Consider the following 16734-nt stretch of genomic DNA (forward strand, 5'->3'; position numbering starts at 1 on the left):
ATAAGTCATCAAAGGCTCTGATTCACATCTTCGTTTCTCTCTCTCTCTCTCTCTCTCTCTCTCTATATATATATATATATATATATATATATATATATATATATATATATATATATATATATATATATATATATAGTTTACCCTTGCATAAATCATGGACTGAAGCATAACAGCTGCCATTCCGACACCAGTTTTTCCGACAAATACTGAGGCTCAGATTGGTCTGGCAGAATTGTTGCGTTCCTCTGCTGCCTTCTCTCAGAATGCATCAGTGTTTAGGATCTTGAGAGTTTAGACTCTTGAGAGAAAACTAGCAGCGATACTTGCTGCTTGATTAATATTCGTTACGGCATTATACAGGTTGTCCCAGCTATCACGCATCAAGTTTTTAAAGAAGGTGGGCCATTCTACGCGAAGATAACCAAGCGCATATTGTTTGCAGTCGAGTACAGCAGCTGCCAGTAATATTTTTGTCATTGTCATTCTTCATTAACAGCTCGGTATTCAGAGCAGTTATTAAAAATAGCTTATTGCAGTTAAATATTAACTTGAATGGTATCAACAAAAATTGCTTCCGGCTACTCTATTCGACTGTGAATAATATGCACTTGCCTATCTTCACGTAGTACCTCCCGTCTTTTTTTTAAGAACGCGGTTCATGATAGCTGATCATGATATCTTGATAGATGTCATGATAGTTCATGATACGACCTTGCATTGACCATTGCACTGGTCGTATCCCGAACGTGTTTGCTCATAAGGGGATTTTGTTGCACGAAAAAGGCAATGTAGCCACATGTTTTCAAGATTTCTCTTTTGGGCATAGCGTGCTTACTACGCTGCTAAGGAAGGGAGCTATATGCTGTGTGCACTGAACGGCTAAAGTAATAAACGGTGGACGTAGAGTAATTATGAAAGTTAAATAAGGAGCAAACTAGTCATGTGTGGGCAAGCATAACATTGCAGTGGCAGTACTGCCACCAAAGTTTAAACAATGTTTGCACAAAAAGCTCAGAAACAAATTAAGTATTTTAGGAACAACTATAAGCCTAAAGATAAATCAACCAGCTCACGTAGCTGACCAGCCGCATCCTTGTGCCCCAAGGTATTTTCTACTTACGAGCGCTGAAAAAGACGATAATATCATCAGTCGGTTTCTTCGAATAGAAAAATAGCATAAGATAAAACGAAAGAGAGAGGGGAAAGACAAACTTAGTGCAAGCAGAAGTCACCCGGAAAGAAGCAAGAGCCTCGCATGAGTTCCCACATCTTGCGGCTTTGCCAACTGCCCCAGGAAGCGCCTGTTTGTGACGAGGCAAGACAGTGACCGGAGTGATCTGAAAGACGCACTGTGAGAAGCGCTCGGAGCACTTTGAACATCGAGATTGCTTCAGAAGTCGAGTGTTCTACGTGGTTCGCTTGTCATTTTCATGTACCGTAGACCTTCGTCACTGACCCACGGGATAAAACCACTGCACCGCGTTTCTTTGCCTTTGCTTTTTGAACATTTGTACCTTTAATAAATGTGCATGCCCCTCTCTCTCTCTCTCTCTCTCTCTCTCTCTCTCTCTCCATAGGTATATTTGTGGGTTTAAGCTTGGTGTATGAGTGGGTCTGTATGAGTTAATATCGCGGACATGAAGAGTTGAAGGACCGCGGGATCTGAGGAAACGCCGAATTTTCGAGCAGCATACCGCCCAACAAATATGCTTTTTACATATGCAAGTACAGCTTTCTAGTTTAAGCACAGCCCAAATACTAGGCAACATGGCCAGGTTGCAAAAATGTTAGTGTTTTTATGATCCAATGGTTTGCAAATTTTTATAGACGGTCTTACGTATAACACTTTAGTTCTCTGCTAACCCTGTGATGCCAGTGTGGAAGATTGAGCGCTTTGGCATACCACGCTTGGTCAATAAATAGCGTAGTATAGCCACCCAGCACAAAACAGAGTACTATCTGCACCGTGTGCGCTCTTTCGGAGTATGTGTCTCTTCTTTTGTATTGTGGCGATTATTGCGCTAACTATAAGCAAATAACCTCCAATGGCCAAAGTATGATATTCGCTACGTTGAGTCTGATTCCTCAACATTTTGATTACATCACGGGAAACTTAAATCTTAGCCTTTCGTAACGTTTCGTAGTGAATTCACTCCAGCATATCACTGGAGTGAATTATCCTCCCCCCTCCAAGTTTTGGATAGTTTAGTAGGTCAATTACTAATATATTACTATAATAATTGCTTTCAACTCAAATTAAATCGCACTATCTGGGCTGGGCTGCGTTTGGCAGGCATTCTTAGATCATGAACAGCAGGTTACCATTATCCCTCAAAAGAAAAGTGTATAACAGCGGTGTCTTACTCATCTACGGGGCAGAAATCTGGTGCCTCACGAAAAACGCTCTACTTAAATTGAGGACGACGCAACGAGCTGTGGAAACAAGGATGGGCGTAACGTTAAGGGATAAAAAGAGAACAGATTGGGTGAGGGAACAAACCTGAATCAATGTCATCTTAGTTGAAATTAAGAAAAAGAAATGGGCATGTGCAGGACATACAATGAGAAGGGAAGATAACCGATGGTCATTAAGGGTTACGGACTGGATTTCAAGAGAAGGAAAGCGTAGCAGGGGGCAGCAGAAAGTTAGGTGGGCCGATGAGATTAAGAAGTTTGCAGGGACAACATGGTCACAATTAGCACATGACCGGGGTAGTTGGAGAAGTATGGGAGAGGCCTTTGCCCTGCAGTGGGCGTAGGCAGGCCGCTGGTGCTGCTAATGATGACAATCTTTCTTTCTTTTTTACAGTGGAGCCCTTAGAACCTCGCTGGGTTTCTCTTGACGTCCGCAGCTTCGTCTAGCTAAGGTAGAGATAGCTGAGAGAGAGTGAAAGCAGAGTATCAAAATAGCATCGCGCAGCATAGCGACGCCGCGAGGGTGGGTGGAGCCTAGCGGGAGAGAAGGAGCGGCGCTGCGGGGACACAGCTCGTGTGACGTCATTGCTCTCCGATAAAAACCCGCGCGCACGCTTCGGCGGTCCTCTTTCTCGCAGTGGAAAAAAATTAAGCGTGGCTCTGCTATAACAGACACCAGAGACCAGTGGAACTGGGGGAAGCCCAGCAAAAGTTAGACTAAGTGTGTGGTTTTGCACTACTTTCCTGGCCTTCCCCCAGTTCCACTGGTCTCTGGTGTTTGCAATAGCAGGGCCACGCATAATTTTTTGTACAAGCTTACTCTCCCTGACCAGAAATAAAGGAGAGCAACTAATTTTCCTTGACGTGGAACTAACGTGGGCGTTACAAGGTTAAAGCTTGGAAAGGAACAAGGCGTGTAGTCCTAAAGGCTTTTTTCTGTGATATTCTTACTTTGCGTACTTTGGCGTTTTGCATTCGCGTCTGCAGACAGAAGCAATGTAGAAAGCAAAGGCGTATAGGGTGAGATAAAAAGAGAGTATCGAGGATGTGGACTCTTTATTGACCATTTTATTAGTAGAGTGACGACGGAGACACCTTTTGAGCGTCGCCCCTCTGCGAGTAACCGCTTTTACGACCAGTCGCCCGGGAATGCTTCGCGCGTCTTTATTATCGCCATCCTATTCGTTCCGCTTCCCTATCTCTGCGTTATACTTTTTATTTAGTTATCTTATTCTTCGCTCTGCTCCCCATACCTCCGCGCTGTATACTACTTTCGACGCAGAACATTCCAATCACTTATTTGCGTTACGGGTTCTTAGTGAGCAAATGGTATGACTCGGGCCGCTAGCCCTGCATTCAGAATAGGATTTTCCAAGTCTCTGTGTGACACCTCTTGTTGCTACTTAATATGACCGAGGCTAACAAAGCGAAGCATCATGTCTGAGTAGTTTTAGTTGAGAAAAGCTTCTTCGATTTGAATCAGGTAAAAATAGGGCTGTTCAAGGGCTGAAGCACGTTAATAAACGACTAGTTACTTTCGTAAGCATTGCCCTATACGGGTGAGGTCGATTTTGCGAAGGCTGTTAAATATTCTCTACAGCCGCTGTAGATAGTTAGGAAGTAATCATCTAGCTAACACGTTCGCATTGTGGCCTTGAGTTACCTTCTATTAAGGCTTTGAGAAGAGAATTTGTTGGTTTTGGTGAAGCCGCACAGTGAGCGGATCTCTGGTCAGCTTGAAAGTAGTAAGGCAAGCTATATATGTGGTTGCATGGTCAATGCAGAAAAATCGGAGAGATAGCTACGTGGAGAAGGAGAGGGTCTGCAAGAAATGCAAATATACGTATAATATTCCTGGCCGCAAGCATTTTGGTTGTTATTCTATCTAACACGTAAGCATTTGTTTCTGAAATTAGTGTTTGTAGTAAACGCTGCTGAAAGTAGTATGTTACTCAGCCTTTAAAATGTGAAACTGTAACAATGTGTATGCAGAATGTATAAGGACGTTTGACAAGGCAACACGATATGCTTTTCACAGTGTGCTCAAACCCTGATATACCGGCGATTACGCATGTCGCTGTCTCCTAATCGGACATACTTTTTAAAAGTCTCTTCGAAGTAAAGGTATTCGACACCGACAGCCTTGTCGTTACGTATGTGCTACAGAGCAATGCAGGTTCATCTGAATAATGCTGTTATCATAGGGAATTCTAAACCAAACATCGGGAAGTGGTAGTTTTTTATACTCAACAACGCTTTCGTAACATTTAATTAGGTTTCGCGGCAGCTATTGTGCCTAAGAAGGGTGAGGAATGTCGAGACACCAATGAAATTATCACAACTACAAGGTGTTGAAGTCATGCGATTAATATCATCACACGTAAACATTTGTCGTTTGCGAGTGCCCCATGTGTACACAAATGACTGGTTCATACTATCTTACCTTGAGCATGTGTACATAACATTTGCGTCTTCTTTCTTTTCCCCCACTGTGCGACCCTCCACTTCCCTTTCTCTTGTCTTGTCTGTTTCTCTTCGTGTTAACGTTTGCATGTCTGTCTTTCAGCAACATGAACATGACCGACTTCATAATTCTGAGGTTCTAAAGAATCTGGAAAAAGCAGTTCGACGCAGAGTTCCCCGAATGGAAAGCGATGAAGGTACCATGGGCGTTCTAGGGGTTATCCATTTTTTGATTATCCGGTGGCATCTAAGGTGTTTCTTTTTTAGTATATCATAACTCATATTCTCAAAAATTCTAATTCACTCCTCTGTGCATCAGAGCATGAAATGCTTTTTGTAGGAAAATACCAACATATATAGAGTTCACGTGCGACATGATTTATTTCTACTTCAAATGTCAATCACAGCGAGCACATAACAACCAACAGAGCAGATTAAAAAAGAAAAAAAGAAAAAAAAAGAAAAAGACGTTCCAACACTACTCTACTGTTTTTCACATTTGATGCTTCTATGCAAGCCACACTTTCAGCGCAAGCTGAACGAGATGAGGAACGTGTTTCTGACAGGAAGAGCAGCCTGCAAATTTCTAGTTGTTTTCATTTGGCGGGTTTATGTTCCATCGTATGGTCTCTGCTGTGCGGCTCATCCTCAAGTCACCGTTCTTAAGCTGCGGTGATTGCTTGGCTTAGACGGCAGGAATGGCTTGTTTTTTTTATTTTTATTCCGTCTACAAGACATGTGCCGATGAATGTTGAGGCTGTGCTGCATTACGTCTGTGTTTCTGTGTTCCTTCAAGCAAATATTGCCCCTAATGGAGCACAATTGTGCTCTAAGCGTATTGGGGCAGACGTAGCAAAAAAGAAAGTTGAGAGCGATAACACAAGCAATCAAACTAGCTTGAAATGCACGAAATGCATATCACTCCTCCCGCTCCCCCCCCCCTTCCGCACGTGTCACACAGGTGCCCATAAAAATTATACGTTCTATTTCAATTTGGTTTTCCTTTTTTCCAGCTGCTCGCACGCTAAAAACGCCTCGATGGTTTTATACAAGCCTTTCCTTTATTGTGAGTTCAGCCTTAAAACTGCGCATTTTAGTGCAACAATTTCGCGTGGGTCAGCGGTTTCGTTAAGACCTCAGGTGTACGTGCTTCATTTATGCCAACGGTGCTTCATTTATGTACGTGCTTCATTTATGCCTCCACTTGCCTAGGAATTTTTAAAAAAATACAAAAATTGGCTATTTCGACCGAAGGTGAACAGCGGAACGCGATAGTAATTTTTAGCTTTGCGAAGAAGGCGTCTCGGAAAGCTGCCGTGATGACGAGCACCGCCAGGAGCGCTGCAGGCGTGGGCGCCTCGATCGTGCGCTAGATGCGACCGAAAGAAGACCGTCGGCGTTCGAAGCGCCAAAAGAAAAGATTAAGCAGATTTAGCTTGACGTTAACTGCCCGTTGACTTCAGACCACTGTATGCACCACGGTGGCGTTTGCACGCGCGCGCTCAACAGGATACGATAATGAGTGAGCGCAAATGGCTAACGCCGGCCGCGGAATCCAAAATGGCGTCCTGGCTCTGGCAGGGCCGACTGGGCGGAGCGCGATGGTGCACCCGCGTGGCGACATCGCCTTTGCGACCAGACGCGCCGCGCTCCTTGGAGACTTTTCAAATCTCCGCGCGCAGGCTGCCGCGTGGAGTTCGATATTGTGACAGCACGGCGACGGCGCAAACGTGTCTCGAGCGTCCTTGCAATTGCGATCGCAATAAAAGTGCAGTATCTGCACGAAATGCTGCGTGCGAGTAGCGCGCACTAGAACGGTACCTCGTGCATGCAGCCTACTATAATGAACATACCGGGTGTTTCAACGAACTCTTTCATAACGTTTCTTTAATTGGCTGTGGCAGATAGCACGATCCTCGTCCATGAGCTGGTCTACGCGAGAAGGCGGACATTGCTTGCACACAAAAAATTGAAATGCATAATCGACAAATTAACGAAGTTCAGTAATTAAGTTTTAACTACTTACCTGATGGCACATGTTGCAATTTACAAATTCTAACCGAGTAGTTGCCGAGCCAGGTCCACTTAGGCCGAATTCTTAGGATGACTGCAGTTTCCAGATATTTATTCAAAACATTGCGGAGAAATGCATTGGTCGTTCAGTTAGTTTTGTGCTTCACTACATAAAAGGACGTTTCGTTGAAAAAAATAGTGGAACAGTGCAATTTTACTACAAGTTTGGCGACGATATCTTGTAAATGGTGTCATGGACACAATTCTTCTTAAGTGCATGTGCCTTGCAGTCTCAACCGCTATAATTTGTAAATAGCTATATGGGCCATAAGGTAATTAATTAAAAACGTAATGAGTGAATTTATGTTAATTAGTCGATTAGGCATTCGAAATTTTGTGCGAGTAATGTCAGCCTCATCGAGTAGACCAACTAATAGACTGGAATTCTGCTATCTGCCACAGGCAAACTTAAAAAAAAATGTGCTGTTCACTGAAACACCCTGTATGTAGTTTACCTGCTACAAATTGAGCCACGACTAGCCGTTGTTCCTTAGTGGCTATGGTAGTGGGCTGCTAAGTACGAGTTTGCGAGATCGAATCCCGGCCACGGCGGCCGCATTTCGATGGGGGCGAATGTGAAAACACCCGTGTACTTAGATTTAGGTGCACGTTAAAGAACCCCAGGTATCCCAAATTTCCGGAGTCCGCCACTACGACATGCCTCATAATCAGAAAGTGGTTTTGGCACGTAAAATACCATAATTTAATGAACGAATAGAACCGCCGTCGTTTACGAAAAGCAGGTTGTGTCAATGCAACAGCCAACAGTCCTGGCTTAGTTTTCCTCGCCTTCTGTGTGTGTCGCGTTTGCCTCGTAGGTGCATTTCAGTACCGTCTTCCGAAAAATATCTTACATCCTCGCCCCCTCTTCCACAGACGTACTCGCAACCTGCGGGGAATTCGGTATGTGTCCACCTAGTGGACATGTCCATTTCGTCTGCTGCTAAAATGCCGATTGGCAGAGGGTGCCTGTCTACTTCTGACGCGCACCCGAGCCCAGCCAATGAGAACATCTGCCGAAGACGAAATTAACATGTCCACTAGATGGACACCTTCTCTCATGCATATTTTTTTTGTCGTGTCTATTTGATGTATGCCATAGAGTGGCATAACCTTATGTAGACGTCTCTTTCGGCATAATAGTGTGCGAGATCCATGGTGAAAGAGGGTTAAGCAATCTTCCCGAGATAACAGAAGAGCTGGTAGCTCAAATCCATCTATTTAGACCCACAAGGCCTGTATATCATTCCACGTCAAGAAAAAATAGAACTTGTTCACTTTTACTTCATACCATCGAGACTACATATATACGTAGAAAGATAATACAAATAAAATGTTAAATGCGTAGAATGTTATTATCGAAATTCCTAATTTATTGATTTGTTTGCTGGACAATCAACGAATGAAAAGTTGATCTGGCATATGAAAAGCGCTACTAAGAATTTTGCGTTATGTTGCCCACACTTAAATAAGAATGTTGAGGTGTCAAGCTCAGCGTAGAGAGATCATACGATGTGCTTTCTGGGGTTCAGATATCGGGCGGATGGCTGGATATGAAGAAGTGAAGATTGTCAAGCAATAATCAACAAATACCAGTCATTACCTGATGGCTTCGAGCTGTGTGGATTATTATTTTTTTAATCTGAAATGCCTGTCGCGCAGGCGGTGGCGCTCAGCGCCTGCGCGTGCCCAAACACGCAGACTTCGTTTCAAACACGTGGTGCGATATGGCGCCACTGCCGGCAAAGCCTCGAAGCGGCATGCGCTAATTTGGAACGCGTCGTATCACAGGCAGTGCGTTAAATTGTCAAATGCCTTACACGCTATTAGAATTTCCCTAAGCGTGACAGCATACCTATGTCTCACGCCTGTGGACAGCGCTTGCATGGCTCAGCCTCGTTCTCCTCGAACTTTAGGCAGTAAGAACACTAGTTCAGACAGCACGAAAGAGTGGACATACTGCGCCTTTTCAAGTGTAAAGCTTAACTAAGAAACCACCAGTTACTGCGAAAGGCGTATACCAAGGACAAAAGTAATAGTGAGTGTAGATTTAAACACGCCTGTTCACACTACATATGGACAAACTGACGCGATCTTCGCAGATGAACTCGACCCGTACGGCAGCGAATGAGCGCGCGAGCGAGGCAAGACGATAAGCAGAAAGGAAACGCACAGTCGAAGGCCGGAGTGGCAGCACAACGGCAGCAGCGGAGATTTCTCAGGGGCCCCATAAAAACCCAGCCGAGGTGATTTGGTACGAGCGATGCAGCAGCGCCATCGGCTCGCTCTGACAATGCGGAGGATACGCCCCTGTGAACCACGCTCCGACTATCGTCTATTCAGCTCTGTCTGCCACCGAAGAGAATACCCCGCCGAAGAAGGGCGTTAGTAGCATTAGTTAGCTTACTTTTTGCTGTTATCACGCTGCAATACGAAGCTTGAATATCTCGAAGCCACACTTTGTGAACAAATAAAGAGGTGGTGCAGCAGTAGCTTCGCAGGAAAATGTTCTGCGTGCTACTTTGTCCCCACACCCCCGCACATCTTCGTTTTTTTTTCTTTCTTTTCTTTTTTTCTGTGTTTTTTTTTTTCAGCTTCCTGCCACCGAATAACCTCGGAGGACCGGAGAAGTATGCAAATGACATTTAGCTCCCTCGCTCCTTTTCCGACAGTTACACGGAGGCACTAGCACTTACGTACTTTTCTTCTCGTCGATAACTGCCTTTTTCGGAGAACCTCTGGTATGTTCCGAAGTCTCTCCTGCCTCTCCAATTGACATCTCCCCCTGCCCTCCTCCCTTCTCCTCTAACCGTCTCTCCTTGTTCTACTGCCTATTTCGTCATAGTTGTCGGTCGACTTTTCGAGCGGAAAAGACACGCTCGCTCTGGTCCTGAAGCACATCACCCATTCGCTTCCGGGCAAGGGTGTCTAATAAGAAACCCGCAGAGGCCGACGAAGGCGACAATGATGACGACAATACTGCGCTTTGAGGCTGCGCAGCGAGCGAGACCTGAACAAAAAAAAAAGTGGACTCGCTAAACAGGCCTGCACGCCGCTGTCGCCGTTTTCAGATTTTCTTTCTCGGCCACTCGGCAATGAAAAGAAAGCTCCAGTGTCCAGAGAGCCTGATATCGAAAGGAAGTAAAAGGAAATGGGGCAAAAGAAAAAAAAAGGTGGTGGGGAGGGCAGTTGGCTCGAAATTGTGCCGTAGGGAGAACGCGAAGGAGCGAACTAGAGGGCACCTCTTTTGCAGCTGAAAGACAGTCGCGGTTTTGTCTTTAACAAGCCGCGATGATTGTTTAAAGCCTTCGCCGTCGTCGCAGGATTCCACCACTGCGCGGCGCTGGTGGCGCCAGCTGCACGCGCCAGTAATGGTGCCCGCAGGAAGGAGTGGCTAGCAGCCGTTTCGTTGAATGCCACGGCTTTGCAGTTCGCGGAGAGAACGCCTTCTGCAGCCGTCTTCGTGCGGCTTTGAAATCCGGAGGCCTAAATTTAGGCCTACTGCTCTGTTGACCAATTTCTGTGTTATCACCACTTGCAACGGTATTTTCCTCCAGCTCATTCCCTCGATGAACATCAGATGAACGATGAAAAAACGCTCTTAAGTGTTAAGTGTTATGCTTTCCTATATCTTTAAAAGCTTAGGCAAGTTGTTTTCACGAATTGTGGAACAAAATTGACGTCTTAGAATAACTGACACAGAACACGAAGCACATATGATGGATGTTGTTCATGCGCTGTGAACAAAGCTGTTGCTCCATTCTGTTGCAATTTTCATTAATACCCTCGTAAACTTTTCCCAGTAAAGGAACGCAATTTATTTGCAGCACTTGTCTTGTGAGCTTCATGTGATGCGGTCCTTTGTCTCAACACTGACATGTTACCGCAAATCAGGCATGAATTTGTAAACAGAATAATCTCGTGACCAACGGCTTTGAATAAACCCAGAGTGACTACGCTTCCTTCACTTATCCGTGACACTGCTTTCTAGCAAGCGAGATGTGCAAGGGTGTCGCAGTATAAAAAACACAGAGCTGAAAGACGACAAATATTCGTATAGACGCTGGAGAAACATAACAGCTTATTTGTTTATTGTTCAGACGTAATGACGCATTTTTACACTTGTACAGGCACCCACACAGCATACAAACGTGAAAGATAAGACACGCAAATAAAATTTCAATCTCAAAGCTGTAATTTAGCGTGGAGTCACTCCGCATTTCTAAATTTACAAGGTCAATCAAATGAAATGAAAACGCTTTCGCATAAGTGGGGGAAAGCACAGATCCTTCAGACGGACAATGAAAGGAATGCAGTTTCTTAACAAAAATAACTCGCTGTGTAATACTTGGCAACATCGTCGCGCAACAATCATCATTGGGTTCTTACGTTTGGCATGTAGTTTTCAAACAGAGAAACCACACAATGATGCGATATTTATGAGAAGGACAGTTCTTAATTTTTCTTAACCATATGTACATAATCACATACACGCTAATGCATTCTCTCCGTACATCCTTATAACGTTATCAGCTTCTGCTACCTCATCGCGTCTTTCCGGATCAGATTCTCTGCTTGTGTCGGGGCACGTGATAAACTCGAATGAAAATTTTGTGCTGTTGGCACAAAATCCTGAGACAAGCAAGGAAAACAAAGCAAGCTGCAAACACAGAGTACACGGCATGGGGCTTCGCAGTATTTACTTGCGCTTCTGTCGTGCAATGGTTTATCACTCCTGTTGATTTGAAAACACTTCGAAAGCACACACGTAGCGCGACACTTTAAGCAGCGGCTCTGCATACATGCCTTTTACGGCGAACGTTACAATATTCAGACGGAACTAGCCTTCCGTAGCAGGCTGGTAGCTTTACCGCCTCAGCGTTATTGTGAACGAAGAGGGGAGAATCATGGTGCAAGAAGAAGCATCTCCTTAGGCACTGCTCTCTAAATTCATGGGGACGCAGAGATGGTTCCCCGGGGAACGGCTTAAAGTAGACTTGACCGTGTTTACTTAACCCTGCGCAAGATACAACAGAACATAATTTCCCCCTTGTAAGGACAACATGGCGAAGGCGGGAGATGGAAATTCAAGGCAATGAGCAAAATGAGAACAAGGTGAAAGCGGGAGACAACGCTTCAACAAGTGGATTTGTCTTCGTCAAGGTGGAAGAACGCAAGTCCACTTGTCGAAATGTTGGCTCCTGCTTTCACCTTGTTCTCGTTTTGCTCATCCCCTTGTAAGGACAGGTATTTATTTGGTGTAGTCTGTCTTCCTGCCTTTCATAGAATTCAACAATACAACCTGTCAGAAATTGTTTCATGTCAAAACGTCAAAGAATATTTCTTTTTACCTGAAATGTTATCTTGTAAATTTTCCGCAACGAGCGTCATGATTCTGGCCATGCTGCAATTGTCACGGCGTTAATTTGAACCATGCAGTTTGGACGCTCCAGCAGACGCAACGAATTCACTTTCCACACCTGTCCTTCCTGCCGAGATAGTTATTCTTTACATGACGTTTGAATAGAAATGTTGCGAATTGACTGAAGATGCGCGGAAGTTATTGAACCCAAGTTAGCGTGGCATTTTTGTAAGCCTCTAAACTACTTTTTAAACAATCTTCGCCCAAAATGACGCAGGAATTCAGATGCAGGGAACGCATTTTTGCAGTCCCAATGTATTCGGACTGAAGCGCTAAGTTTTGGCTTGAGATAAGCCTTCTTCCTGAATGAGCAGAGCTGACTGTGTCACACAACACTCTTTTGACCAGCTATGTGAAACAGTAGAACCCATGGCAGCTGTAGCACCGCAGGCCGTATCTGCTTGAACGTACAACTGAGTAAACGTTTTATATTAAAGGATACTCATTATGGCTTTCGAAAGCTACAAAAAGTCAATAATTCATTCCTTTCGTGGCACCCCACATTGGATTTGAAACTGTAAATGAAGAATAATCGGAACCGCAGGAGCTACGTGACTCTGCTTGTCCTCAGACGTACCCAGGGCCCCACACTTTAACTTCCATTTGTTGTGTTAACAGAATCTTACCGCCATTAGCTATCACGGGGATGGTTTATTGTGCTTTTCAATGACATTAAGACATGCGATAACAATGCAGCTATGTGTTGAATACGTTATCGCCCTCATTGAATGTTCTCGAAGCGGAGCATGTTGATGTTTCACCTTTGAGTTTTGGGGCCACTGAAGTGCTGCATTTTATTGCATGTAAAGCAAATTGAAGTAGCCGTCCAAATACTTTACTGGGACTTTCATAGCAACTACATTGCAAGCTGTAATGTCATCTAGCTGCAAATTTTAGAGACCTAAATTTTACGACGATGCGTTGTTGTGATTCAAAGGTGAATGTTACGTGCGCGCACCTTTTGAACCACCTGTATTGTACGTCATATATTTTCGTATATTCAGGAAGAAACCGTAACGCACCCAACTATGACATCCCTGTTCAGATAATTTACGACTTTTCTTGTACTACCATAGTGTTAAAGTTTACAGCGCTGCTTCTATAACATGCTAGCAAAATATTGAACCTAGTGAAATCAAGAGTTCGGTGAAAACTCGTCTCGTCGGTATTGCTCAAAGTCAAGGGTAAAACGGACGCTGACCAAAAACATAAAACGAAAGGGAAACCAGGATGTACCAGGTCCCACACGGGGGCCTTACTCACAGTCAAGAGTGTGAGCAAGGGAGCCGAAACGTGCTGGTTTCGTTTTCTTTTAATGTTTTTGGTCGGCGTCTGTTTTACCCTTGACTCTTGAACGTAATGTTCTTTAGGACTGGACCATTTGCGCAGTGTGTTGCGTTACTCGCAACGGTAGCCCAAGTTCTTACAATCTTTGAGCGTCAGGAATTCGAAAATGAGAGACACGATACTGGCATTATGCCACTGACTTCCAAACATGACGTGGCCTCGCGCACGCGAGACGTACGATTCCCGCACTCGGTGACGCATTGTAGCATTTCCTCACGACAAACGGCGCACCCTTGTGGGCTGCGTCCCATACTAGTTGACTCGAATGGAGAGGCATGAAACGGTCGTATAGGGAAACGCGCAAGGTCTCAGCAGAAGAAGAACCGGGGCTATTGCACGCGGCGAGTTGTTGCTTGTACATCTCGAATCCAGCCATCGCAGCGATGTCCATCATAGCTCCAGGAGGGCGAAGCAGATGAGTAGGCTGGACAGGAAGGGAGCCAGCACGGACATCCCTTCGTTGGTCGCTACGCACATTATGGAGTCCGGGAGGGAAACGGAGGTGGGAGGAAGGGAGGAAGAACGAAGAGGAAAACATCATTACGATTTGCATTCTGGAGGTAATAGCCTTCTTTAAAACTGATGGTAGCGCTAAAAAGGAACGGACACACGAAGAAAAGACGACACGACGACGAAGAAACGCGATACATTACATACATTAAGCAATACATTATGTATTTATAATGTATTGTTTTCTCCTTCAAAAGAATGCATCATCAACTAGCCCAGCACCAAGTTTTATTGAGGTAATAGCCGTGTTCAAAAGCACTCAGCTCGCCTCTAAAATCATGTCACCCAAGCTCAGCCAGCAATCGTGGCAAGGCGCAAAGTAATAATTTATGTCTGCTATGTAGTAGAATTTTATTTGTTTCGGCCCATCTTTATCTGCAGAAGGGCGTGAATCCGAGAAAGAAAACAACGCATGTGAGGTGGCGCCTTACGAATCTTATTTTTCTGTTTTTCAAGACAGTCAACGTTTCGTCAACAGCTGTCCGACCCTCGAAGACCACTTGAAATTGTTGATAATGATTCAATGCATTTGCAATTCTTCAGAGAGCAAGAAAAAAACACTGTTTGGTGGTTTGATATAGCGAAAAAACTCAACGTAGCATGATGGAATACGTGTATAAGTCCTGAGACTGACGCAATGAGAACGCGAGTAGAGGTGAAAGAGAAATAGGCACGTACCTTGTGTACGTTCTACAATTTTACCTAATTTAAAACACAGTTGTATAAGTAATTGACAAGTGTGAAGTATGGTGCATTGTACATTCAATGCATCCCTTATCTAAAGTGTATGTAGAAAATGCAAAGTAAAGCATTTAAGTTTCAACTGTATTTATTTATTTATTTATTTATTTATTTATTTATTTATTTATTTATTTATTTATTTATTGAAATGAAGGGGCTAAAAGTACATTGAACTCCTTGACGAAGGCCCCTCCCTCCATGTATACATGCTAGCATTTGTGATGCTATCGTTTATGTGGATCAAGCTCTCTATATCAAGGTCGTTTTTGTGTAGTATCCAGCACTCAAATTTCCAATGAAAGAAACATACCGTCATCTTACTGTACTTCAAGCGGGGTCAATATGATGCATGCCACATGTCTCCAGCGATGCTGCTTATGTTTTTTTTAAGGTTATCTAGTTATTATGTGAACTCGCGAAAAGGCGAGGTATAGAAAGTGCACATGCATTAAGCAGCCTCAACTTGCGCGTCGGTGCAGCGAACGCGGATATTTTTGTAAATATGCATGAGGGCGTACATGACCACTGACAAGCATGAGTAGTGTATATCTATGCTGAAATGTTGAGTTCTTAGTAAAGCGCATCAAAAGTCATTGATGTGGAAAGTCATTACAACTATGCCCCCTTTCAGATGCTCAATACTCTATTGCACAAAACAAGTTTAGCGCTTTACAACGCCTAAAACATTAACTACAAATATTTCGCATGTTTTTACATCAACAGAAACAAAAACTACCAGATGTGGTAACCTTTAGTAAGTAGCTACCTAAAAAAGCTACACTGGCGTGCAACTCCTAAAGCTACCCGCGTTTCCTCTTACCTCAACAACTACGGTGTGCGAACCGCACCGTAAAAAAAAAATTGACGCAGTCGTCCTGATCTTCTGTTACACGGGCGCGACTGTTTTCCTCGCAGCCATGATGAACAATGATCCCCGACAAAGAGCACACTGCTTAGTTGCATCATCTTGACCCCGCCTACTGCAGCATGGCATAATATCAGGCGTTCTGCCTTTGCCACCTGCCGCTTGTATCTGCGGTGCACTTCTTCAATATTTTTTTTATTGATATGATATAAAGAGATGTTGACGCACAATTTAGGGCGCCGGCTACTCCTTATCTCTTGAATGGTTCCATCATACAAAATACAGGGTTCAAGATTACATATGAAATCTTTTCACGGAAGCACCAGCACTTATCACGCAACGTTTTCACAGAAAGGTTATGACATAATAAACACATGGTACATACAATATACAAAATTAATGCCTCCACAGTTATGTAGATAAAAGTCTCAAAAATACAAACGATACAGTCGCTTAATGACTGTCTCTAGTCAGCGGGTGATACATTCACCGTGTAAACGCACTATCACGTATAGTCACAACAAAACAGTCAACATAACATAATTCACAAATACATGCATATATACAGTGACAATGAAATGAAAGGAACAATAAAAGCGTTAATAACGTCCAACAATACCGCTGTCTTTAAGAAAAGTCTTTAGTGCTCTTAAAGCGCTTTTCTGCAAAGACGTTGTTGGCCAAGGACCCAAAAATTTCTTTAAACTGAAAAGTCTGTGGTCTAAATTAATTAGGGTTGATTTAAGTCGACACACCTTCAATGTTTGTTGACTGCGGTCCGCCATGTTCAATTAGACTAGACCACTACTAAATCAGCCTTCTTTGCTTTACAGCTGCTGATCCTGAAGAGCAACCTTATGTAACAGCTGAGTTCCATACATGTAGGTGCTGCCTTTGC

The 16734-nt window shown here is 43.9% G+C and overlaps 2 protein-coding genes across 3 annotated transcripts in view; one reads left to right on the forward strand and one right to left on the reverse strand.

Annotated features, from left to right (window-relative positions):
* The window catches only part of LOC135915792 (uncharacterized), a 382578-nt gene that overhangs the window by 70877 nt on the left and 294967 nt on the right, over nt 1-16734 (forward strand). The gene's annotated exons all lie outside the window — the stretch shown is intronic.
* LOC135915793 (uncharacterized) overlaps nt 13707-16734 on the reverse strand; it is a 92613-nt gene continuing 89585 nt past the window's right edge. Inside the window, exon 8 of the mRNA XM_065448934.2 lies at nt 13707-14187. Within this exon, the coding sequence (XP_065305006.2) occupies nt 14111-14187 (77 nt within the window). The 3' untranslated portion in view covers nt 13707-14110. The remainder of the gene's footprint in view (nt 14188-16734) is intronic.

This window comes from Dermacentor albipictus, chromosome 4 (genome assembly GCF_038994185.2).
Source record: "Dermacentor albipictus isolate Rhodes 1998 colony chromosome 4, USDA_Dalb.pri_finalv2, whole genome shotgun sequence".
NCBI classification, from domain to species: domain Eukaryota; kingdom Metazoa; phylum Arthropoda; class Arachnida; order Ixodida; family Ixodidae; genus Dermacentor; species Dermacentor albipictus.